Source organism: Leuciscus leuciscus, assembly GCF_965113295.1.
Source record: "Leuciscus leuciscus genome assembly, chromosome: 24".
NCBI classification, from domain to species: domain Eukaryota; kingdom Metazoa; phylum Chordata; class Actinopteri; order Cypriniformes; family Leuciscidae; genus Leuciscus; species Leuciscus leuciscus.
Genome location: NC_138723.1, coordinates 16362564 through 16390563, shown reverse-complemented (window position 1 = coordinate 16390563; position 28000 = coordinate 16362564). Strand labels below are relative to the sequence as shown.

Below are 28000 nucleotides of genomic sequence, written 5' to 3'. Positions count from 1 at the left end.
CGGCCCTGATCAGGAAGTGAATCTGTGGGAAATAGAAAAACGGTCCCTAGAATGACATAGAAGCGGGTGAGGTGGGGTAGACCGAGACACCGGGACTAACGCAGGACTCGACACCAATTTGGATTCATCCAGGTGCAAAACGACGTAATCGCTGAAAGGCATAAAGCACCGGAGAAAATGCTCATTAAAGAATTGTAAGTGCAGCGTTATTTTTGATCTGATTGTAATGAGAGCATCCTCTGTTCATGCAGCGCAGGTACCAGAGGCCATGGCGACATTGTAAACTTGACTTTCTGACAGTTCACATTTAAAGCCCTTGATCGCAATTATTTTTCAGGCATTTAATATACAAATGGATTTGGTGATATTTATAATTTTACCTTGGCCTACAATACACTTTATGTGTTTAAAACGTGTCTGTGACGCTTTGGCTGGAGCAATTAAAACGTTTTCCCTTGATAATAATAATCATTAATCAATAAAACGCTTTTAAGAGGATTTTTTGGAACAAATATATCATCGGGTGAGTTTAATTGTTTCTTCATTGTGTTATTGATACGCTCGTGAAGGTGAAACGGACCGAATTGAGCACACCGCGTTCCGATATTAAATGGCGCCTGTGTATTTATACTAATACTTTCAGAAATATCCTGTTCATTCATCACCATGTGGCAATGCGATAGGCCTATGCCATATTCACATTTTCAGAACAACTGGATCCGTTCACCTTGCGCATGTTTCATTGAACCGCGCGACTAACTACTTGATAATACTCACACCCTCAGTCCCCCGTCATTCACCTTTGAAATATTAATAACCTTTAACTGCCCACAAACAGAAGGCACCGTCAGAAAGGTCACTGAAACCATATGAGGCTCTCTATTCATCTCAAAACTGTGCAGTGCGTATATCACATATTTTCTGATGTCCCTGGTAAAAAAAAAGAAAAGAAAAAAAGAACAAAAAAAACTCAACCTGGTCTGTTTGTTGGTTTTAGATGGGTTTTGGTTAGTGTGTGAATTGTTCAATGACTTTAAAATAATTTCTGTCAGTAATTTTCTGGGAGCCAGGTTTGTTTTGGCGCCCCTATCGTCAAACTATTGTAAAGACGTTTTCAACAAACAGGCGATTTTGTTATACATTTATGAGATGTAAAACCACTGTAATAAAGTGTAAAACATTACAGTAATTTGGTATGACGATTTACATAGCGATCGAGCCGATTTACATAACGATTGAGCAGCTGTTGCTATGGTTACTCGCGCAAAGCTGAATTCTGTTCGCGTGCGTTTGTATACTATATAGCACATTCTGAGTAAACTTCTATGGTGACTGTGTAAACCTAGGGCACGTGCCGTTCATCTGGTTATAAGCTGGGAGTTGCTGACCAGTTAACACAAGCAAACCATCTTTTTCCTGTCAGCAGGGAAGGCTACGTTTTAAAATGAAAAAGGAAATGGTTTTAAAGCGGACACAAACGCAGTGCACATCAGGTTTATCCTAATGTTTGTCCTTCTGAAATAGCTGCTACCTTTTTCTCTTAAATTCCACTGTCGAGGTGTTCTTTCGTGCTGGAAAGCACACACACACGTCTTCGGGATGACTCAGACACGAGCTGAATCCCTACAACGCGACGCATGTAACAAGGACGCACCGCTGTATTATCATCATCTGTCATACACAGGCATCTCTCTGACGTCACTTTCAACCACGTCATGGAGGTTTTGAGAAATAGAGAGGGCTTCGTAGAGAACGAGATGTCTATAATATGAGATGTTATATATATATATATATATATATATATATATATATATATATATATATATATATATAAAATGCAGCATATTGGTTTACAGGATCATGAAATATAGTTTCAATTTTCATATTTTGGAAAATAGCCTACCGCAGTAACAACCAAATAATAATAATTGGCATGTTTATTAAGAGGAGCAGGTTCTCTTGGCTCTAAAGTCAAGTGGATGCTTGTAGACCTCAGGTCCCTCAGGGTTTGCGGTCCATGGTACTTGATGCTTTCAATAATGCACTAAAAAATTACTTTCAACACTAAAAATACCCTTGGGTGAAGAATTAGACCACTGAAATTGGAATGTGGTTTGAGTTTGAGTTTTGATCAGTTGTATTTAATGCAGATTACTGTCATATTTAAAATTCAAGCTCCATTATTATACATGCAGCTTTTATGACCTCATATTTGAGAGATTCATTAAATATTTGTTGTTTTAAATCAACAGTCGCGATAGTCTTTTTCTAGTGACAGGTTGTCCCGCCCTCATGCCAGTAGAGATGTTGCCTAAAGAAGTTATTTTGATTACGAGGCCACATGGGCACATTTAAAAAATAAATAAAGAATGATGTGCACAGATAAATCATTTATAATAAATACATCAATATTCCATAAAAAGACTTGTACATTTTTATTTCATGGTGACTTTAAAAATAATTTGTCACACCACACTAAATGACACTAGTGAAGGTAAAAATGGTGATAAACTTAAAACAATTATAGGTTATGAGATTCCGTTATAAATGATCCATGGACATATTATACTTCCACTACCTACATTTAAGGATTTTTGCTTTTATTAGACATCAGTAGTTTGTGTTGGCTATGTGAGCTAAAGCAGTGACCTCTTTTTCTGTGTCTCTTACTCACTTTCCTCTGATCCAGTTTACCTCCAGGATCCAGACACAATGTCTGCTGGGTCTACTGATCTTATCTGTCATAAAATACCTTTTTAGTCACTCATGCCTCAACGTCATGGCAATTTTACAGATTATATGGGCGTTTCTTCAACTATGATCACTTCTGGCTTGTGGAATTTTAGAAAATAAACTCTCTTAAAACACTTTTCACTATAGTTTAATTAGTCTCACTAACAATATCCAACATATACGTACATTCATCACTTTGTCATTTTCTTTCCTGAAAATTTTGTACTAAGGCTAATTTATAGCTTTTATGTATCCTAAATACACACAATTAAATAAAATGTTTACACTTTTGACTTTATTCAACAAAATTATAGCTTGACCTGAAATTATGTTCATAAAAACTTTACTAGTGGAAAAATAGTTGGTTGTGGTAAATGATGCCACAACTGCGGGATAGTTGTAATTTGTGTAAAAAAAAAAAAAAATTTCACACAATAAATATCAAAAAGTTTTATGATAGTTTAACTTTAGATCATCAGTTTTAATGCAATGATTCATATTTTCATAATGGATTTCCATGGTTTAAGATTTAAAGTCTGGCTTTAGGACAAGTGTGACATAAAATGTATAAAACGCATTAGAAAAGTTCCACAATATATTAAGAAAAAATTTACCTTCATAAAGGAAAAACATCATATATAAAATATCACATTATTATGTCCTCATCTCTGGCTGAATGCAGTTTATTTTAGCTATATAGTAAAGTAGAGAAGCTGACCTTTTCTCTGAATATTGAATTTCAGAATCTATTTGTAAACTTGATTGTCTTGTTACTGAAACAATAAGTAAAGCCTTTCTTATACAGCGAAATGCAGTCATGCAGGCAAAGGCATTTATAATGCAGAAAGTAGCCAGGGTGTCATCGAGTACATGAGACACCGAATCCACCATGGTGACCGATAGTCCCTGTTCAGGACACAGGCAACGCTCCGGAGGGCAAGGTGACTCCTGCTATTAGCAGATGCTAACAGAAAACAGTAAAACACACCTGTGCGACCACAGCGTTTGATAAATGGGGAGACTTCACACTGAGTTTATGAAGCATCTGGTCAGGACAAACTTCATAATCAATATTTTTTACTTGTTTTCAAGGAAAAATATAAAAATCATCATAACCATATATATTCTCATCATCGTATGAACTTCTAGCCAAAGATCTTGTTGTACATGTCACCATGAAATAAAATTGACCATTTAAATTTTTTTTATGGAATATTGCGGTATTTTTTATAAGTGATTTAACCGTGCAGAGTGTGCACATCATTATTTATTTTAATACATGTGGCCTCATGATCTTTAATCAAAATAACTTCCCGTCCCTCTTGAGGCAACGTCTCTTCTCTTCTCTGATGACGTGTTTACTGGCGCGAGGGCTGGACAACCTGTCACTCATATGACATCACAGCAATAGAGTGCTCCACATAGGGTTTTTTAAGAAGTCTTTGTTAAAATCATGAATTGAGAAATCAAAAATTTTCATTGATCTTTTGACATATAAGAAGTCATTGTACTATAAAAAATTCCTGTAAGTTTCAACTTCCTCAAAAAAAAAAAAAAAAAAGCTTTTATTGATACCGTACTTAGACAACTACTCGTTTCGGATTTTGTCACATTATTTCCACGTAGTGTGACCAAAGATCAACGCCTACTTCTACATCATTGCCTCTTTAGCCCCGCCCACCAATTCATGCATGTCATGTAGTTAGTAGTGCTGCCTTCACTTGCTATCAGAATTTTCATAAATACAAATTTCCTAGTTAAAAAATGGACATGAACACCCTCTCAAGTCGTGTTTACCACTGGGAAGCTCTGGGAAAATTCCCAAGTTCCCGAGTTGGGTGTTCCCTAAACTTTAAACATGGCGGAGGGGAGAACGATTGTTGCTGTGACTGGTTTTCTTTATTCGTTTTTTCCACAACAGCTACATCGCCTTGTCTTGTCGTTAAAGTAGAGTCAGTAAGACGCTGTTCGTTTGTTCGCTTCATTTTACTGCAAATTCATTTTTATACAAGGCACAGTTCGACGCAGGCTTTTCAGAGAGAAAAGATGATGCAGTGCCAACTACATTGGATCCGACAGTAATGTCGCAACACACAAGTGTGAGTAACAGTGTTTTCACCATGTGTCACTATTGCTTTGGCTGATACAGATCGTTTGATATGTACTGAGTATTTAAACTGTAGCTCCGCAGTCACACTGTGAATTGTTTGATTTGTTGTTCTTCCCTTTACTTCGGCATTTATGGGGTTAATGCAAATGACAATGTAGGCCTATACGTTTTCACTTTATCAAAAAGGATAAACTATGACTAGACTATAAGAATGACAGTGTGGAAATCAATGGTACATTCATTCATAATTCCATTTACACGAAACACTGTAAGTCATCTTTTGTCAATTATAAATGTGGTAACTCTAAGTACTTACTTTAATATGCAAAACAGTTAAACAATCATAGCAGTGGGCGTTTACTTCCAAGTCTTGAACAGAGTGTTCGAAAGAGAGGTTCAAAAACAGGATAAAAAAATTGCTTATTACTTCTAAATTAGGATGTTTTTTGATGTAAAAATCTTGATAACATTATAAGTGGATATCGGAGAATATTCTCTCTATTTTTTTTTTTTTAATTGCAGTTCATGACACCTTTAAAGCGTAAGAACCAATTCATCCAGCAACGAGGGGAATCATAACTTTGCAAACTTTGATTTAAAGCAAAAAAGTATATGAAAATAGTACACAAATACAAAGGTACAAGACTGTGTACTTAACGGCTTTGGTGAGCGAAGGAACTACAATCCCATGAAGCATCGAGAACAGCATAATCAAATATAAAACTACTCATTTAAAAATGTTGACTGTATATATATGTTTATATATATATATATATATATATATATATATATATAAACATTTTAAGAAATATGTATAAACAAATATGACACTTTTGAGAGCGTAGGGAGATTACATCATTCGTAGTGAATGGGGCGGAGCTTAAGAGCTCATTTGGCATGTTTTGCTTGTAGCGAGACTCTGATTGGTAGAATTTTCTGTACAGAATCATGGGTAATATAGTTTGTCACCACATATTCTGATGTTAAACATGATCATTTTTAAAATAAATTGAAATAAACGGAGCAATTCCATTAGGGTCCTCACACCATCGGTGCTCGGGCCCTATATGCAGGCCGACGGCTTTAACAAAAGCATATAGGCCTACTACCATTGATTAACAACCTCGTAGCTCACTGTAGGGTTGTCTTGAAAGGTTTATAGGTTATCGTTAAAAATCCATTTTCTTATGGAGAAAATTAATGGACTTTTTATTTCAGTAACCCGACTGTTGCACTCTATAGCAAACCACAGCGATCCAACGATCCAGTAAATTTCCGATAGACTAAATCAAGTTCAGTCCTACATTTTTCCCATCTTGTTCGAAAAGCTGATTCATTTCAAATATATGTCACAATAGGAAAAGACTATCACAACTTCCGTTTCATTTTCCGACTTTAAAGGTAAACCTAGTCCTTGACCTCCTAACAAGCTCATGCTTCCTGTCAGAGAACGCCTCATAAGTCTGATGTAGACAGTCCTGAGGTGTGTGCGTTCATGTCATAAGGCAAATAATGAGAGAGCTCTGCTGGAATGGAGCGCAGTAGTGGTATTGTCTTACTCCTGAGAAGTATTGATTATATATGCAAGCTGCACAGAGTTTGGTACGCCGCCAACTACCATCCAGACACAGTGCACAGATATTGGAGATGCTTTTAGGTTTGCTAATATGAACAGATTCATTTTGTATTATGATACTTTAGGCCACTATATATAACATTTGTTGAAGAGACAAAACTGTACATTTCTTGTCTATTACCACCCACTGCTACTTATACCAATGACGTAAATAAGCGCTGTTACAATGCTTTGTAAAGCTGCTTTGAAACAATCTATATTGTTAAAAGCGCTATATAAATGAAGGTGACTTGATCTATATTTTGACAATCTATATACTTGATCTATATACTTGACAATAGTTAAATATGTGGGAGAGCGTTGCTATAGTGTGATGACATTGTATTGCAATAGGTAGCACTTCAAAGTCAATACCAAATCAAAACTAGTTAGCACATTATTTGTAATTGAAATGGTTTAATGATGATAATATGGTTATGGTTACACTTAAAATAGTTACATTAAAAAATTGCCTTGAAACGGAGGGTATATAACACAATTGGGATTTTTCTAAACACTGTTTTCTACTGTGCATTGAAAATTATTCTGATCTTTATTGGTGACCAAATCAACTGTCAAAAATCTAGTCAAAATAGCAAATTATATATACAGTATATACTGTATACATATATACATACGTGTGTATAACAGTTGTAATATTTTTCACAATATCACTGTTTTAAAAGCTTTCAAAAACATATGGGGATGTTGCAGTAGTAGATATATTTGAAGGAATTGTCAAAATAATGGCAGAAGCAAAAAGCATCCTATAAATTTCTAGAAATGTTTTAGAGATGTAACCACATGATAAAGCAAACATGCTCATTATTGTTTAATTGTTTTTCTTTCTCTTTTGCAGTCGAGTGATCCTGCCGATTTCTGTGGAGGAGGTAAGTGCAAATTTAGTGTGTGTATGTGAGTGTGTTTGTGTACAGCACGCTGTGAACGCTGGTAATGACACTGATCTCAAACATTGTTTTGGTATGTGTGTGCGGTATCAATCGCTGATTTGCATGTGTTGAGTTCGGATGACTCAGTCTTAGCTCGTTTTGACAACAGAAGAGTCACGATGTAGTTTCGTGATGCTTTCCATGTGCACTAAGCCACAGATCACAGTCGTTCAGTCACTTATGAGTCATTTATCTCAGCAAGAGGATGAATCTTTCTTCTCTCATGCTGTTTGATACCATCCCGTGCAGAACCACTAATCATCACTTCTCTTAGTGTGTGCCAGCATTAATAACTGTGCTTTTGGCCTAGTCAGCAATTCTCACACTTTGCTTCCTCTCTGTCTCTCATTCTTTCCTCAGCCCAATTCAGACTGAGCATTCCCTGTCTCCCAGTCTCCTCATTTCCCATGATCCTCTAGCATGTCATTCTATTCAGTGATCTGGTCGTGAATATCTAATGAGTTACCGGATACCAACTCCTTCTGCCTCTCTTTCTCTCTCAGCTTTTCTCCTCGTCTAGCCTCATGCACATTTGTGATGTGTACATTTTTTTAATTCAGATTTCACTTTTATGTTTCGGTTGCCAAAAGAAGTGCCAACCGCCAAGAGTGGTGCAGGTATGACGTCAGAACCTGGAAGTCTAATTCACCGCAGGCTCCTTTGAGATTTTCCTATGGGCTTTTATAGTCAGGTTTTTCCATTTATAAGTAAAATAAAGCCGTCAAAGAACAAAATGTCAAATTATGTTTACCACAGGCTTAATTTTACACATAAATCCATTATAAAACCCCATAGGAAAATCTTGAAGGAACCAGCGGTGAATTGGTCTTCCGAGTTCTGATGTCATACCTGCACCACTCTATTATCAGTTATTTTATACATAAAATGTGCTGCATGTAATTTTTGCACCACAAACGGCACCAATCAAAATTGCAGTCTGTTTGGCTGAACAATGGTTGACGGGAGTGTGGATGATGGAGATCACTGTTTTGACAGGTTTTTCAAATATTACACACTGTACCTTTAAGATCCAGTCAGATGATTAATCATCTTATCACATACAGTAAAGCACCTCAACTGCTTTTAGACTACCTGACTCCAGCAGTTTATGTCTCTTTAAATCATTTCCTAGTAATCTACTGGTATCTTTGGAGCTAAATGTGCAGGTGGGATCTGTCCTGGGGGACAAACCCTCTCTCTGGGCTAGATTAAGCAAATTAAAGGGCTGCTTCAACCTTGTGAGGCCCCTCTTTTCATCTGCTCTGGTTTTTACATACCTCAGCATATTCCGCAAAAAAGTACTGTCAGCCAAGATCCATTTTGATTATAGTATAATTAGTTCTGTCACATAAAATATGTATAGGACGAGACATTTTAATTTAAGTCCTGTCAAGTCAGAGCCTCCTCCTAGAACCCAGTGGGAGTTTAAAAGGTTAAAAAAGACTTTTGCATTGCATTGATTTCATTAAGACAGCACAATTAAATGGATGTTGAGCAGATTGGATTCAAATTGAGTTGAATGAACCGAGGGTGGGTGAACATATCTAGTTTCACTCTTTCATCATCATTTTAATTGATTAGTCTTATGTGTTTATTTTACCTATTTTACCCAATGTGTAAGCCTTGCATATTCTAGTTAAAAATGCCCGCTCTCACAATAAAAATAACATAGATTGAGTAACTTACATTTTAGGACCAATATTCTCAGTGTATTTTAGATTAGCCAATGTAACAGTCCAAAATAAAGTCCAAGCAGAAGCGTTGTGTTCCTCAGCAACACGCAGTGTTGTTTTGTCCCTCATATAATCAATTTTAAAACGAATCAGTTGAGTGAATGATTCAATTACTTATTTGTTTCTCTCCTAAATGAATCAGCATTTTGAACAAATCGTTTGACTGAATAATTCAAACTCATTCATAAAGACAACTTCTGGCACTACTAACTAAAATAAACAAATAATGTGACTACATTTTATTTTATAATAAAACCATTTGTTTTATTTATTTCTCTTAAAATATGTTTATTTTTATTTGTAATGGAGGATTGATGAAGACATTTAAATGAAAAATATTAGAGAAATTGAGATTTTTTTAGATTGTTTGAGTAGAAAATATCAAGGATGAGATCTTGAATCCACATTTCAAGAACAAAGAATCATGATATTATATTAATTTGGCCTCTTGCTGCAAATTTAGACCATCTGTACCCCCCATCTTTATAAAATTCCCAGAATCACCACTGGTTATTAGTCTTTATGGTTGCGGATACAAATAAACGACAATGACTGGCACATTCTTTTGAGCACTGAGAGCAGCTCTTGTCAGATAAGCTCACATGAATTAAAGCCTTGATCCTTCATCTGCCTTCAGGAGCCTTAAAGACACGTTTTATTTGGCGGATGTTGTTTAAAGCAAGAGGGCAAAGTACTATTCCTGGAGTCCATTCATTCAGCAGGGAATGATGGATTAAGGACGCTTACTTGCTTAAGGGGGCAGCTGGGCAGTTTATGCCTCCTTGTGACACTCCCTCATTTCCACTCTTTTTTCCTCTTCCTTGTTTAGAATCATACACACACACAAACACCATAAGCTGTCTGTCAGTGTAGACATGCTGGCGCGTGAGAAATCCTTTCTGTCTGTTATCCTGTCGATTAGTCTGAGCTCACATCTTCTAGCCTGTCCATCACCATCAGTGGACTATAATCAGGGCTTAACCAGACTTTCTTATAGTCCACACATATCACATGCTGTTCATTCAAAAAGATTACAGTTTTATGCAATGTCACTTTAAAAATAGATATATGGCACACAAATACGAAAAATAGCACATCCGCTGCAGATGAGACCCTGTCCGATGCTGTGTGTGTGTGTGTGTGGTCTGCAGAGTGAGTGGGATGATGGTGTGTGATGTAGGTTGGATTTTCATAGAGTGCTGCAAAGTGACGCATACTGCTACTGGCCTCTGATTGGTTGAGAGGAGGAGAGGAGAGCCGAAGTCTCTGATTGGCAGAGGAATGATGACACTGCATATAGAGAACCACAGTCTACACAGGGAGCATGAAACCTATAAATCTATCTATCTATCTATCTATCTATCTATCTATCTATCTATCTATCTATCTATCTATCTATCTATCTATCTATCTATCTATCTATCTATCTATCTATCTATCTATCTATCTATCTATCTATCTGTCTGTCTGTCTGTCTGTCTATCATCAGTATGTATGTCTGTCTATCTATCATCTGTATGTATGTCTGTCTAATGAGTGTCACCTCCTTCACCTCCTTCTCTTTCTTCTCACCATTTCTCTCCTCTATCTTGCATTCTATAACTGGTATTGGCAATCTTCTCTGTGTCGTCATTTTCTTTCTCCTGTTCTCTCTCACACATACACTTATGTGTGAGGGTGGTGTGTTTAGGGATGAATACCCGCATTTAGACAGTCAGGCTGTTTCTAGGTAAGATTCTGAAGGTGTTTTAGGCTGAATCTCTGCTGCTGGCTCAGCTCAGACTCTAAGTGGAGGCTGCGGACATTGAGCATGTGTGTCAGGACAGTAAATCTCTCAGTTTAACACATCTACCTCACAGTAGACCCATTTTACTAAACAATATCTGCAGATTTTCTCTTTTTATATTGTCATGACCATTCAAATTTGGGGGCATGTGCCAAGTGTATATTGTGAATGTTTTTTTTTTTTATGATTTATTTTATTTATGCAGTTTTATAATTAAGCTGCAAATGTATTGTAGGAAATGGCAGAGGGGACCCTAGTTGGAAAACAAAGTAATATATTTTATATTTTTAAACCATAGATGCAGAAAGTCCCACTATATTTATGTATGAAATTAGCCTGGGTTTCCCCATGCTGCCTTGAGCAGCGTGATTTTATTCACGCTGCTAGGCAGCCTGGATACCATGGACCAGATTTTCGCCTCAGCAAGGGGACCAATCACAGAATGGGGAGGGAGCAGCAAGACGATGATGACGTCTATGCGACACACTGAAGTAGGGGTGTGCGATATCATACCGTCCACGATAATACCGGTATAAATTTGTGTAAAAAAAAGTGTCATATCGCGATATCACTGATATAGCGACGCAATGACGTATGGCACATTACGTTCCCAGCACGCACAATAAAAACACCTGTCTGAGCGTGAGAGCAGCAAGTCAGCCTCCAATGATGATTTAGTACCTAAAAAGGAGCTACTTCAATAGTATTTTAATAATTCCCGCAGGTCTACCACTTATAATGCGGGAAATTCCACCGCAAACATTGATTTTACCAACCGCGTGAGTGTTCAGCGGTGCCGCGTCTTCTCTCTCTCGCTCTCAAAATGGGTTGCACAAGTCAAGCTTCAATACCACACTCTTGTGTTTAGCAGTCAGGACATGACGGAATTGTCTTTTGTCACTTGCATCGTAACTAAAGTTTATCATTTTCACTTCTTTTTAAGTCTTATCAGTTTAAACATTTGCGATTTTAAACTATTTAGTACTTTTGCGCGCTCTCTGAGAGATGTTTACTCTGCGTGCACACATACAGTAAAGCCGTCTCACAAACAGCTTGCGAGTAACAAAAGTTATTTTTCGTGGATTATATCGCTTTAACGGGGGACAAAACACGCAAAATTGTGGCTCGATGGTGTTTTAAGCCCCCAATGGCTCCTTCCAGGCAGCTAACCCTAACCTCAACCTTAAACCTACCCATCCCCTCGCTGCCTGGAAGGCGCCGTTGGGGGCTTAAAGGGATAGTTCACTTTGAAATAAATTTTTGGTATGTTTTAGCTTACCTCAAGGGCATCCAAGATGTAGGTGTCTTTTTTTCCGCATTAGTTTCAATTTTGATATTTTTAGGTCAAACCGTTCTTGTCTGTCAGTCATATAATGCAGGTCTATGGTCACTGTCTCAAAGAGCATGCACAGAGTCCAAATTAAAACAATTCCCCGTCGTCCAAATTAAACAATTCTTGTCTACGGCAGTTCATTGGAACGAATGTCTTTAAGGCGACATCTAGTGTATATATCTATGCACCAGTCTGCGTACACGTCAGCTCGGATCACTTGGACATGGCTGTGTATAAGTGGTAAAAACGATATAAATACTGTTCGTTTTCTCACACAAACCGCTCGTTTCGTGTCTTAGGCCATCAATGTGTACTTACGATGGGGAATTGTTTAATTTGGACGACGGGGAATTGTTTTAATTTGGACTCTGTGCATGCTCTTTGAGACAGTATCCCTTTAAAACACCAAACACCAAAATTGTGTAAAAATTCCGGTCATGGTTAGTATATTTGTAAACAGTCGGTTATGTCTGAAATAACCATAAAACGCGAGTGACAGTGTGACGGAGAGTAAAACAGTAATGGATCCGGGCACTAGCTCTAAAAGTGACAGCAGCCATATGTGTCTGTCATTAATGTTGTCATCAAAACAACAAAAGATAGCTTTCAATGTAAGGAATCAGAAATAATAGCCTATGTATTTAATTTAGTCAGGACTCAGGACAAGTGTTATTTTACATTTGATTACCTTATTCAGTTTCTGTAGTATTTCTGAATAGTGTTAGACCTACCCAAAAACTTTTCTCTTTATTTGTATCTTTATTATTTTGTATAGATTTTTTGCTACTTTTTTCAATTTAATTCAAAGACTGAAATCAAGCTTCCTTGTGTTGTGTAAACTCTTAAAAACAACATTACCCAATTGTAAAAACACAAGGAGTGAGCAAACATTTAGGGGAGATAAATGTAATAAAAAAAAATTGTCTACATTTTTTTTTTTTTTTTGTCATAAATATCATTATCGCAAATATTCTTGAAATATCGTGATATAATTTTGTGGCTATATCGCCCACCCCTACACCGAAGCAGTTTGTTTATATCTAAACATGGCAGCAGACGCGAAGTTACCTTTCGATGCAGCCTTAGATAGTGTTCTAAGTAGTTTAGTCTTCTTCAGCCATCGTCTTCTTCCTCGTCGAATTTCTGTCGCTCTACATACGTCATCTGGTATTTTTTTCATTTTCATTTCATTTATTAAGATCCCCATTAGCGCCTGAAATATCAGTTGCTATTCTTCCTGGGGTCTCCTCTTCATTACATCACAAATTTACATAATTCATCATTTTGTACATTATTCACACACACACACACACACACACACACACACACACACACACACACACACACACACACACACACACACACACACACACACACACACACACACACACACACACACACACACACACACACACACACACACACACACACACACACACACACACACACACACACACACACACACACACACACACACACATCATCTACAATAGCCCAATGCAATTAAGTAAAAAAAAAAAAAAAAAAAAAAATTGCTATACATTTGAACATATAATCCTTAAATAGCTCTCCAATACAAACTATAAAACATCTTTCCATATTACCATACTCTTCCAACATCATGACTCTTGTGTGAACATAAACAAATTTAATTTCTTTTTAAAACAATTTCTATTATTTTCCAACAACAAAAATCCTGGTAATCCATTCCATGCAACCATGGCCCGATAAAAAACTGCTCTCTGAAACTGATTAGTTCTTACTTGAGGCAAAGCAAATTGCATTCCAGTCATTTGTCTTGTGCAGTAATTATGTTGATCAGCAAAAAATGTCAATTTTCTGTAAATTATTTCAGGAATTTTTGTTTCAATGATATTATAAATAAATGATAAAAGAAAATATTTTAATCTATATTTTACAGTTAACCATGCCAAATTATTATGCATTGTGATTATATTAGTTGTATATGGACAACCCAAAAAGATACGTGCCACTTTATTCTGTGCGACTTGCAATTTGTATAAATTATTTTCATTGGTATTTGACCAAACAACTGACGCGTAGTCTAAATGAGCTAATACTAAAGATTGGGCTAATCGTTTAGTCAGCCATTTGGGAATACATTTCTTACAGTATCTAATCATTCCCATACTACGACCCATTCTTTGCAATATTTTATTTATTTGGCTATTCGAAGACAGTGAGCTATCCACAATTACACCCAATAGATGAATTTCTTCTACTTGCTGAATCACATTTCCTCCTATATCTAAGTGCAATGTTAATGATGGCTTAAGAAAATATTTTGACCCAAGTATCATACATTTTGTTTTACCTGCATTAATAAGTAATTTATTGTCAGTAATCCATTGTATAACCAAGTCTAACTCCATATTTAACATAATATTCAGTTGATCTATATCTCTTGCTGATTGACACAATGTTGTGTCATCTGCATACATTGCCATGGTTGCATGTTTAATTACAAGTGGAAAATCATTTGTGAAAACAGAAAATAAAAGGGGTCCTAAACAACTGCCTTGGGGCACCCCACAACTCATTTCTTCCACCTCAGAGTAGCTACCATTAAAGTAAACTGTGTACTCACGTTTTCTAAGATAGCTTTCAATCCATCTAACAGCAGTTGGTTCAAATCCATAACAAACTAACTTTTTTAATAAAATATTATGGTCTCTAGAACATCAAAGGCTGCGCTTAGATCTAAAAATACTGTGCCCACTAAATTCTTATTATCAATTTCCTGTAGCCAATAGTCAGTTAACTGAGTGAGTGCTGTTGTTGTGGAATGACCCATTTTATAAGCATGCTGATGCAATCTGGTATAATTGAAACGATTGGCTATGAGCTACGTACAGGCGCATTTGATAGACATTCGTAGCGCCCAATAAACGGCTCTGGGCATTCATAAACCACGCCTCAAATACGAGAAAATGAACATGTGGTTGCCAGACCACGTCTCAATGAGAAAGAGGTCTGACGTTAGCCAGACTAGTATGAAATAGTGTTTGGGGGCTATTACGTGGATTAATGTTGGAACTGGAACTCCGCCCCCCTAGAAAAAATCGAAAATGCTTTAGCTATGTCTAAATCTCCAGTTCAGTCGCATCTTTTGCAGATCATCTGCTTTAAATGGAAAATTAGTGTCATTAGTATCATCAGCACTTTAACGACATGTTGTGTTATGGAAATCAGTCAGAAGGCTAATTATATGATTCTGACGCAAAACGTACTTCATACACCGAAAATTATAACTTTTGTTGAGAAAGTGAGTCAGATGTTGATACATTAACTACTCTGGGGTGCGTATCCCATAATGCATTGTTAGCCAACTACAGTATGGTTGCAAGTTCCGTCGTTATCAGCATAGTTCAACGAGTCTTTGTTTCCCGAAAACATTGTTTTCCAGCATCGCAAAGTTGTGTGGTTCAACAGCTCTTGACCTGTGATTAGAAGCATATTTTCTTGTTTGCATGACATGTGGACTTAATAAATCCTTGTCTTGAGCAAAACAAGCAAGCTGACATTCAGTGCAATCTGTAACTTTTATTTAGAATACATACAAATGTAATTTACATCTTTTAGTTTGTCAAGAGATTTAAAGCACCATTTTTGAAGAGTGTGCATGTGTGAACGTGCTCTACCACGTAAGAACGAGTCTATTATTGAATCTGGAAATAGAGCAAAATAACTGAGAAAAATTTGAAATAGTTCTCAGATACCATGTCCTCAATTTATAGCAAAACATCTAGCATTAATTCGATCTCAACAGATTCATTAAAAGTAGTTATTACTCCACCAACTGTATGATCGCCTTTTAACCAACATTGTTAATCGACCAATTTGCGACAGTATGGTTTCGGGAAACAGTCGTGACTAGCTAGTTGATTTCTTCAGCGATGCAACATGGTAGTTAAAGGTGCTGAAACAATGATCTCCGATATTTGAATTTGTACTGCAGTACCTATTTCAACCACTAGTAAACCACTACAGATTGCACCTTTAAAGGGGAACTTGGCAACTATTTCAACTTAATAAATCCGTTTAGAAATCATTTGGATGGTTAAATAACCTGTTCTGGTGAGAATGGTGACTTTCCCCGCACCCCCCAGCGTTCCCTGGCGGAAAACCAACCTTGCAACATGGGGACTAACATCCCGGTAAGTTGGAAATAGGAAGTCTCGTGAGAAGCGAGAACAAGCGAGAAACACAAACTGCTTTACGGCAATTCAACATAAACACACACGCCATATGATACTGTGTATGATGTATTACCCACCTCGGTAGACATAGCTCCACACGATAAAGTTTGCCGGCTCCCATAATAACAAATGCACATGAGCAGTGGTAGAAAGGGGGAGGAGGGTGCTGCAAGTGAGATTTTTTTACTACAGGGTTGTAAAAATATACGGCCCACAGCTGTAGGGGGAGCTCGTTGAGAAAACACGCGACAACAAAAGTGAAAATCAGCGAAGAAATGGCTAGAGTTGCCATGTTCCCCATAAATATCCATATAAGGCTAGATGTCTTAAGGCGGAGTCTCGAACGGCATCACCGGCGGCCGTCTTGTTACAGGGAAGCTTTCTGGCGAGCTCTGTGGTAGGCTATCTGAAGTAAGGTGAGTGATCAGCACGAACACAAATCCTCTTATCTCGCTGAAATCTTGACGGATTTACAAACGGTTTGGTTTCTTACAAACGTTATTAACGTGGCTTTAATTCTGAACGCTGGAACATGTTGAAATTGCAGATTTTCTTAATTATTCATATGTATGCAGTGTCATAACTACATCTCTGACGTTTATAACAAACCAAACCGTTTGAAAATCGGTAGAAAATTTAGCAAGTTATGGTTATTTAAAAGTTCATGCACCATTAAAACACAATGTTACGAGTGAGCGAGCTCCCTGTGGCAAGATGGCCGCCGTGTGCGGACGTCGACCTCCATTGGCCAGCAGCACGGACGAGACATCTAGCCTTTATTATATGATATCTATGATGTTCCCCTTTAAGCAGCGAGTTGCGTCGTTGTATGGGAAACACACCCCTGATGGATTCAGTTCAGTGTAGGATTGAAACCGCTTACATGTATTTTTGAACTATTCATTAAGTCACTTGGAGTCATCCGCTCAGGATTTTATCAGATTACACTGGTCGTGCTGTATGGATTCAATAAAAATAACCAGTTCATAAGAGTCATTTGTTCAGGAATTGGACTAAACTGTTCGCTTAGATTGTATGTTCGTTTTTTTTTTTTGTGCACAAGATGTTTCTTGCAGTTATTTTGCTGTATTTTTATTGCATCACATTCAATGCAGACTGCAAACTTGCATTCCCTTATCATTCATCTGTGTCTGTGCTTATTTGCAAAGTCTTTTTGCAGTTTTTACTCGGTATGGTGCTGCATTGCATGTGTGTGTGTATGTGTGTTTATATTCTAACTATATTCTCTACAGGATAATATGTGATTAAGATATGAAAGAGGCCATTGTTCTTTGACCAATCTGTTTATCAGCATAGATTAACAGAAGAGGAGAGAGAGAGAGAGAGAGAGAGAGAGAGAGAGAGAGAGAGAGAGATAAACAGGAGAAACCAGGATTAATATATGACAGTGTTCAAATATAAATGAAATATAACTCAGATTGTGGAATGTATGTATTTCTCTGTCTTACAGTATCAGGTCGGGCAGCTGTACTCCGTAGCGGAGGCCAGTAAGAACGAGACAGGTGGAGGAGAGGGTGTGGAGGTGTTGAAGAACGAACCCTACGAGAAAGATGGCGAGAAGGGACAGTACACACACAAAATCTACCACCTGCAGAGGTACTCACACTTACACACACCCAGACACATAAGTGTATTAATAAAATGTGCTAGATTCATGTTAAAATAAAAAAATAATGCACTAAAAAAACAGGTTCATCGTTTAGACATCCTTGCATCATTCCAATAAACCAGTATACTGTAACCAGTATGATCTTTCACAAGTTTAGCAAAATATCCTGGATAGTTTGTCATTTTGTGGGGTTAGGTTAGGTGCGCAACTTTACCTCCTAGGGTTGCCTAGTTTCGCTAGAGAAACCAAAAAAAACCAGTTCTAGAAAAACAAGCCTAAAATAAGCAACTCCTGGTTTTGGGTTGTGGGACATACACACGTCACACCGTCTGCATAGGGATTCCCTTTAAAAGGGATTTTGTTCCAGTTTTCTATTATGTTCTGCCAAAAACACAGATCGCTTTTATTCTTTAAACCGTTTCTAGTCCCATTCAAAAACTTCCTTCTACTTTCCTGGCATGTTATTCAAACTGGAATTACATGCCAGGAAAGTAAAAGTTCAGTAAATGATGTTTTCATTAACAAAGTTCGGGAGGACCACGTTGAGATAAACTGTTCAACAACAGTTTTTTTTTTTTACTGTACATAATATACGCATATTTTATACTATATCTGATTATAAGTAAGTGTGAACTCGTGAACGTAATCTTTAAATGCATGCAGCTCTGGCACGAATAAGAGCACCATCTCAGTGGAAAAGTGCGCAGACTTACATACCTTTGTCACCACAGCGCTTGCTCAAACAATAAAGTAATCATCAGGGCCGCTGCTGGCTAAATTGATGCCCTAAGCAAAATTGTATTGTTTATAGTTCTGATGTAAACACTGATCTCTACAGGAGCGATCAAAATCAAATCTTTAAATAAAGATTATATCAATTATATCAACAATATACAATAAAGTGTCACAGGTTTGTGAACATGCCTGAATGCATGGAATTCATCTTGGGCTTTTTTTTCTTTTTCGCCTCTTTTGTCTCTTTCTGGTGTAAGGGCTTTTTTTTTTTTTGAGCAACAGAGTCGGTGCCCTACGTATAGGGAGTATAGGGAGCGGCGGTACTTGTAGTCTTATATTTTGTCCTATGAGTGCCAACCATTAACAATCCCAAATACGCAACTGTATTCTGGAAAGAAGCCCAAAAAAACACAACATGCGACTGCCAAAATCTATAAGCGACTATAGAGAGCCTAAGTCCCTCCCCTCCGCTTCCGGCTCATGGGACCTTATTTCGGAAAAAATATGTATGGTAGTCAATGGCGAGAGACAACTTATCTTTTTATTCCGTCTGAACTGTGCCCTGAATTACACATATGATGTTTGTCAATTTAAAAGATAATTATGAAAGTCAAGAAAGTCGCAGTTTGTCATAAAACAGAAGAGTAACATTTAGTTTTATGTGAAAATCGCTCAATGAACTACATCTCTCGTCTCGCACTATGTACATATGTGTGCAGTCTGGTACAAAACACTCAGGCATGACGGCGTAACGTTACGATTATAACTTATGTCTTATAACGTAAGACTATAGAAAAAATGACAGACGTTAGCTTCAGTAAAGTTAGCTTCATTCATTGAGAGAAAAGGTATAACGTCACATGTGCGCCTTTTGGGTTTGTAGTCTTTGTAATTACGTATTTTCACAGTCTTATACCTCAACAGTTTTACATCAAACTGCGACTTTCTTGACTTTAAAATGTATCTTTTAAATTGACAAACATCATATGTGTAATTCAGGGCACAATTCAAACGAGATCAAAATATTTGTTGTCTCTCGCCATTGACTACCATACAATATTTTTCTGAAATAAGGTCCAATGGTGGTCCACCGGAAGGGGAGGGACTTAGGCTTTCTATAAGTATGAGTGAAAAAAAAAAAAAAAGCCCACAGTTGCTTATAAGCACTTGGCAACTCTGGACACTCCCTTTGTCTGTTATTGGTCAGAATAACAGACAGCCCCACCCCAAACACTCACCATTGGTTGAGCCACTGTTGCTATGTTCATCTGGTTAAATTCCTCAAACAAACAGAGCAATTGGTTGTAGAAAGTATTTGAACAAAAAAGAAACACATTTCACTTTAAATGTGGTATTTGTAAAAACTAAAAAAAAAATCTACATCTCATTTGCATTTTTGCTTTTTCAGTAAAGTTCCATCGTTTGTACGAATGCTTGCACCAGCATCAGCGCTGAACATTCATGAGAAAGCTTGGAACGCCTACCCATACTGTCGCACAGGTAACACTAACACACACACACACACGCGCGCACACACACACACACACACACACACACGCGCGCGCACACACACACACACACACACACACACACACACACACACACACACACACACACACACACACACACACACACACACACACACACACACACACACACACACACACACACACACACACAAGCCTACATTTCTTTTCATGTGCTCTTTGTTCCTCTTGCTTTCTTATTATTATGCCTTCCTATCTGTTTCTCTCTGTTTCTTGGGTACTGAATAATTCACTGTTTGAGCTGAGAAGGAGTGGGGTTACAGCACAGGAAACTGAGATTATACTGACACATTCCCTTCACATCATTCTCACAGCCACATACATGGCAGACTCCCCATTTGCTGAAGTCTGTTGAAGATATTTGTAAATGTTGTTGCAGTGCTACAGTTTTGCTTTTGAGTAAACTGTAAAGAGTTGATATGGCAAGTATTGAGACATTTTTTTAATAATTTAATAGTATTTAAAATATCGAATAACAAATTATTTGTCTGATATCTTTTTTGGCCAGTTGTCCTCTAAATCTGTAAGTTGTTAGAAAGAAAAAAAAAAGCTGTCCAGCTGTAACCATCTGTCAATGTCAAGGTGTCTACAGATACAGTAACATTGTAGTGTGTCAGTGGTTTTCAATTAAGCTCCAGCTTTTACATTTCCTTCACAGGAAAGGTCCAAACATCTGTTTCAGGAATCAATATGAAATTTCAGAAATATTCAATGCAAAAGTTGGCAACCTTTAATACCTTGTGTAATAATAGGAAATAATACATCTTAAAGTTGCCATGAAATTGTAGTAGTGAGGGATCTTTTCTTCCGTGTTGTGACGTACATCTGAGTGTAAAGTTGAGGAAATCAAGTTCAAATTCAAGATCAATACATTCTGATAAAGAAATTTTGTCAAAACTTTCTACAAATGAAACATGCATGGATTAAATGTTTACAATAAGATCAATAACATGCATTTATAGGGTCTAGTTAAATGTAATGCAGACTTTTAGTATTTATAATTGTCTATTCAAGCCTGCTTTCAAATATAGAATCACAAATAAAAAATAATAAAAAATACCAAACTGACATTTTCATCAAAAACAGATTTTTTTTGCATTTGTGTTAACAATTTCTTTACAATGCAACAATATCTTTAATGAGTTGATTTATTGTTTCTCTCTAATTTATTGATTTATTGTGACTGAAACCAACAAATTGATTATGAAAAATTGTGGGACCAATCTTGAGTTTTGTTATGGATATTATTTGCAGTGTTTTTGCTTCCAGGTTGAATTCATATGGACTAAGATGAGATTAAATAAAATTAGGAATGGTCTTAAATGAGACGTGCTGTTTTCTTGTACAGAAATGGTCTAATTTATTTAATCTTTCTTTTCTAATGCTTGTCCTGCATCACTTCAGTAATCACTGTAAGTATGCACTGTTCACAAGTATACACACACTTAAGACTTTTTCTAGTACAACCTGTCATGTGACTGAACAAACATGTTAAACATGTAGATGTATAGCACAAGCTCATACAAACACTCACTGTTTGAGTGAAAGACAAGACAGTAACTTTAGCTGCAGTGAAATGAGAGAGGACGCACGTCAATGCAGTCAGTCTAAAGTCTGTTGATCAGTTATAGTTTTATCAGTTTGTTCATTGATTATCTCTGTCTTAGAATGAGTATATGAAAGAAAACTTCCTCATTAAGATCGAGACGTGGCACAAACCTGACATGGGACAGCAGGATAATGTAAGTATTGTAATGCATGATGTTTGTGTGAATGCCACAGTTATGTGTAAAACCTGACACTCATGTTTTCTAACATGATTGTTGCGTTCATCTGTATAGGTTCACGGTTTAGACCCAGACACCTGGAAGAAGGTAGATGTGGTGTACATAGACATCGCTGACCGGAGTCAGGTGGAGCCAAAGGTGAGCTTCACTTAGATAAAATAGTTACCTTCTCCAGTTACTTTCTAATATGATCAGTGTCATCTCTCTGTAGGACTATAAACCAGAAGAAGACCCCACTAAGTTTAAGTCTGTAAAAACTGGAAGAGGGCCGCTTGGTCCGGATTGGAAGGTATCTATAAGCATCCTTAATGACTGTGTACTGGTATACAATTTGTGTAAATGTGCATGCTTGATGTATGAGTGGGAAGCTTAATAATGGGAGATTATGTACTAATGCTTAATGGATTTTGAATCTGTGTAGAAAGAACTACCTAAAAAGACAGACTGCCCACACATGTGTGCCTACAAACTGGTTACTGTCAAGTTCAAGTGGTGGGGCCTGCAAAACAAAGTGGAAAACTTTATTCAAAAGGTAAGTGCGTGAAACATCTTCATTATGTGATTCATATTGTATCATATTTTCTATAAGGACTTATTTTGGCCTGTCAAATAGGCTTTGTTCAGATTGGCAGAATTTGTTTTGCTTTATCTTACTCAAATGTATTTATATTTGTTATAACCTGATCCAAACCACATTGCTATGCACTGCCAATGAAAGGTTTTGGGGTCAGTAAGATTTTTTAAATACTTTTATTCTGTAAGAATAGTTATTTAATTGATCGAAAGTGACAGTAAAGATATTTATAAATATATATATATATATAAAACAAAAAAAGTTATTTTTAAACTGTAATAATATTTAACAATATTACTGTTTTTACAGTTTTTTTTATTTTTAATCAAATAATACTGAATACTGACCCCAAACGTTTGAATGGAAATGTATGGGTTGAAATCCGTTTTTGGGGCATTTCGGTAAGGATAGTCAAATTCAGAGAGAAAAAGTAATTGTCCACATATACAAATACCATCATAAAATTACAGTTACCACTAACTTATATACCAAGCATGTTCTCCAATTCCTGATAAACTTTCTAACTTTTTTTAATTATTACTATGGAAGTAAAATCGGTTGTGATCGCCATTTCATGTTGACTTTAAATTGGCATTTCATGGCATCTTGTGAACTTCAGTTAGAACTACACAAAATTCACCTTCCAAAATTAACTTTGTACCTCTTTCTTCCTTTAGCAAGAGAAGCGCTTGTTCACTAATTTCCACCGGCAGCTGTTCTGTTGGATTGATAAATGGATCGAGCTGAACATGGACGACATCCGCAGAATGGAGGAAGACACCAGGAGGCAACTGGATGAGGTAAGATGAGATGCCCTCCAGCAGAATTACATTTACACTGTCTTTGTCCACTATAAAATCATCCCTGATCTCTGTTGCTCAGTTTGAACTAGCCTTTATATGGTAATGATGAAAGCCAGTTACCCTAATGAGCAAATTGCTCTGAAATATTTTTGTTGTAGAATTTAACAGAAGAGTACAGACAATTGAATTCAATTGTTGTGAGATTGAGTTTTTGTTTATGTTCTGTTGTCACATTCGGCCCGCCACACATTTTCCCACAGTACAAAGACAATAGCGTGTAACAAGGCAGATGAATAATTGAATGTAGGTCATAATGAGGTCCAGTCGCTTTGAACAAAAGGGGGAGCAGAATGAAGCAGGTCACGGTTCAGCGCTCTCAGGTGCCGTCCAGGGAATGAGTGACGTCATGTATTGGCGGCATCCCTAGTTTCTCACACTTTAAAGGACTATCCCAGAAATCAGTGTCTCCTCCTCGACTCCCACAAGCGTTCTGTAATCTGTAAATCGATATGACAAATCAGGATAAGCCCTTCCTGAATTAAATCTCTTCCACAAGGAGTATTTCACTTAGTAAGCACACATGCATCTTTCTCCATTGCTGTCTTTCAGATGAGAGTGAAGGATCCAGTGAAAGGAATGGTGGCTCTTGAAGACTGAGGCTGCTCTGTTTCTGAATGCTGCTGTTCATAAAGGTAATTCATGATCTTTAGCGCCCCCTAACGTCATTTATCTAGCACAGCAATTGAGAGCTGAAAAATAATGTCATATTTCCTAGTTTATGGACTCAGTAAACTGACATGTTTGCGCTAATATACTATAATACTAACATGAATTATGTTGCAGTTTACATGGTATGTACAGTGTGCACATTTTGTGTATGCCTAGAATACTCCCACAGTGCATTGCACTTGAACTTTCATTGCCATTGTGATGCATGGACCGGATGTAATTACAGTCACAATCTCTATTTTGACTTATTGTTTGATTGAACAAAAATGAAAATAATTTTTAAAAAGGATGTAAGAAATTTTTTAAATGAACGTATGTATTTTCAAGTTGATAACCGTATGCCGCTTACATGGATTGTGATAAAGGTCATGTTCTCATGTACAACAATGCAAAATAGTACTGTTTGAAACAATAATGGTGGAATAATAATATCCCTTTTATTTTTGAACATTTATTTATGATATCTATATATGGTATATGTAAATTATTTTAAACTTACAGTTCTAAAGTTTGGGGTTGAGGTCTCTTATTGTCATTTATTTTATAAAAATATGGTAAATACTGTAATATTGTGAAATATCATTACACTTAAAAATAACTGTTTTCTATTTTAAAATGTAATTTATTCCTGTGATGCAAAGCTGAATTTTCAGCATCATTACTCATCAGTCTTCAGTGTCACATGATCCTTCAGAAATCATTCTAGTATGCTGATTTGATGCTCAAGAAACATTTATCATTATTATCAATGTTGAAAACAGTTGTGCTGTATAATGTTTTTTTTAAATCAATTTAATGCTTCCTTTTTGAGTAAAAGTATTAATTTCTTAAAAACTACAGTTTAAAAGTATTGACTCCAAACTTTTAACAGTAGTACTGGACAGTATTTAGTAAGTAGCATATCAGTAACATAACTGAACTTAACTGTGGTGTCTAACTTTTAAAGTAATTGAATTCTCTTGTTTTCTCTCTCTCTCCTGTCATTGAATCTCTCTCAGTTTAGGCGGAGACCAGCAGCATCTCTTCCCTCAATCAAATCAAAGCAACTTGTCTTTTTAATCGTAATCGGTCCTTCATCCAGCCCTATTCGTGGCCGTTTGTCCTGAGTATCCTCCATTTCCTCCTTTCAGTCTGACAATGGAGCACATTGACTAGTTAAATAAGCTATTACTTGTCTGGTTCAAAAGTCATGCCCACTTTATGAAGTCTACCTACTTTATACTTATTACAGGGACGATCAGCAGTTCGTCATTTATGATGTCAAATCTTTATATTTAAATCTGGAGCTCGAAAGAATTGTGTTTTAAGATGAGTTTAATGTTAAGCAGATGATATTTGTGTGTGCATATATATATATATATATATATATATATATATATATATATTATATTCAGAATATCTATTGGCAGTGGAGTTATTGTGACAGGTGTACAAACAGGGTTTTTAAGTGATTGTTCTCCTATTTTTTTTTGCGGACCAAGACGGTTTTTTTTTTCTGTTTTGTTTTAATCAAGTAGTGAATTGTTTTTGTTGCTCTGTTTTAATTTTATTCTACCCACTTTTAAATCTATTTACCAGCTGATCCAAGCTGTAAGTGTGTCTCTTTATAGTATAGTAGCCTACTGTAGTGTACAATCACAGTCCATTCATCCTGACCCTTATTTGTAACATGCATTGTGGATTCGTCTTGACTGGCAGCTGCTTGGTCACGTTAAAGCTTCAGACTGCAAGTACAGTTCATATGTTAACGCAAAACAGATGGTTTATTATAATCAGCTCAGCATTGCTACATCAAACAGTATCACATTCTTGAAATAAGAAGTTAAAAGTGTTGTTTGTTTGTTAATCAGTCAATATGAATGGTTTTCATTGTCCTCTCTTCTCATGCATAATTGCCTTGTGTGTGATAATGTGCTATTTTGCTCAAGTTATTTTATTTATTTATTTTAATAAAAGAACAGGTGTACAGTAGGCGTAGCTCGCCCTCTCTCAGCTGTTTTTGATTGGTTTACAACATCAGCTTCCGCCCTCTTTAGTCAGTGTCTCGACCGTATTGAAAAGAACTTGAAGAGGTGACGCTTAACCTTGACATGTTTCATAAAAGGTTTATTTATTGAAACCTCATTAATACTATTAGAGAAAATGTTACTTTTCCTGACTATTCTGTCACTACCAGAAGTGGTGCTCAAGGAGGATATTCATAAATGTATTATTTTTTTCCGTCTCACCTTTATTTTTTATTGAAGGATTGATTTTCTTACTTCCCCTTTTATATCTTATCGTGAGGATAAAGATGCATTTATCCAGATATTAGCAATAATACCTCCTTTCACAAAACCTTCCAATCAACATATAGCCTACATGATGTGAGATAGTGACTTTAGGAGTGTATAGTCAACCCCCTCAGAATGTTGCGTCCTAGGACTTTAATACAAATATACTCTCACTTCCATTTGCTCCTAGTTTTATTGATATGGAATCGGCTAAGGAAGTTGAAATGGGTTGCGTATGGGTTTTTAAATCAGTCTTTTCTTAGTAACGTAATGTGTGTATGGATGTATGTGTGTTTGAAGTTCTCAGTGTTTCTTGTTTTCGCGTGAGGGGCATCCAACATGTAACTAAAACAAAAGGTTTACACCCTTGTGTTTCTTTCAGCCAATGCTCAGGACCCATGATGTAAGATCGTCACACCTAAATTCCCTCTGACAGAATTAAACCCATAGAATTATGTCGAATTCTTAGGAAGTGAATGCAGGTAAACATTTACCGTCATAATACAACCACCGATACACCAGAACTGTGTTGGTCCTGAGTCTAATCAAAGTGATGTATGGATGTATGTATTAAATTGTATATAGTATATAAATAAATGTAGATGAACACATAAAATATATATAAATATAAATATAGTTTAGACTATCCTGCCAGGCTACAGCCTTCCATCAAGCAGAGCTAGCAGTTTAGTAATGGCTGGATGTTATCTGGGTGAAGTTACTGTGTTCTCTTTTTTTAAGATAAATTTGAACAAATTGTTGCATTTTATGCTGGTGTAGGGAATTATAAACTAGATTATAAGTGATTTGAACAATTTATAACAGAATCTTCAGATAACCCCGCCCATCACTGTCGCTGGCTCCGCCCCTCGCCGCTACTCTTTGGCAGGATGGTGTCTAAATATGTTTTCATTCATTGATTGTTGTTGTATTTTTGCTGTGAGCTGTAGAAATCTCCCACTTTCAAATTGCTTTCAAAGCTTACACTGTGAACGAAGCCACATTTATGACCTTTGTGCTTGAGAAAAGGCCCTTTTTGGGGGGTTTTGGTTGCCATTCTTCTCTCAAGAGACTCGATTGAAACTTGATCAGTCCAAGTTGGTGTTTGAATGACAGGTGGCTTATAAAAGGGAATTATCCACATGAACTGTTCATCAACAGTTGTTACCATTATGTGAGGCAGATTGTGATAAACAGGACTTTTTCATAGATATGTTATTGTTAGATTTCACAATTTGTTGTCGAAATTAAAACCCAATGATTCTATAGAAATACAAAAAAAAAATTATGAATTTGTTTTCTTTCACCTCACCCTGTCATGTTATTTATTTTTATGTATTTATTTATTTTACTGTGAATTTGTGCCTTTTGTCATCTTATCTTCCAATAAAACTACATTGGAGATGTGAAAAAAATAAATAAACTTTTAAAAAGTAGTGTTT

General features: G+C 36.5%; 1 protein-coding gene across 1 annotated transcript; it reads left to right on the top strand.

Moving 5' to 3' along the window:
• pitpnab (phosphatidylinositol transfer protein, alpha b) lies at positions 1-27976 on the top strand. The gene is made up of 12 exons (XM_082157557.1): positions 1-194; positions 7318-7348; positions 17952-18097; positions 20254-20345; positions 21797-21804; positions 22060-22134; positions 22234-22317; positions 22391-22468; positions 22601-22711; positions 23431-23553; positions 24166-24248; positions 25284-27976. The coding sequence occupies exons 1-11, from the start codon at positions 178-180 to the stop codon at positions 24211-24213; spliced, it is 813 nt and encodes a 270-aa protein (XP_082013683.1). The 5' UTR covers positions 1-177; the 3' UTR covers positions 24214-24248; positions 25284-27976.
• Positions 27977-28000: the final 24 nt, after the last annotated feature.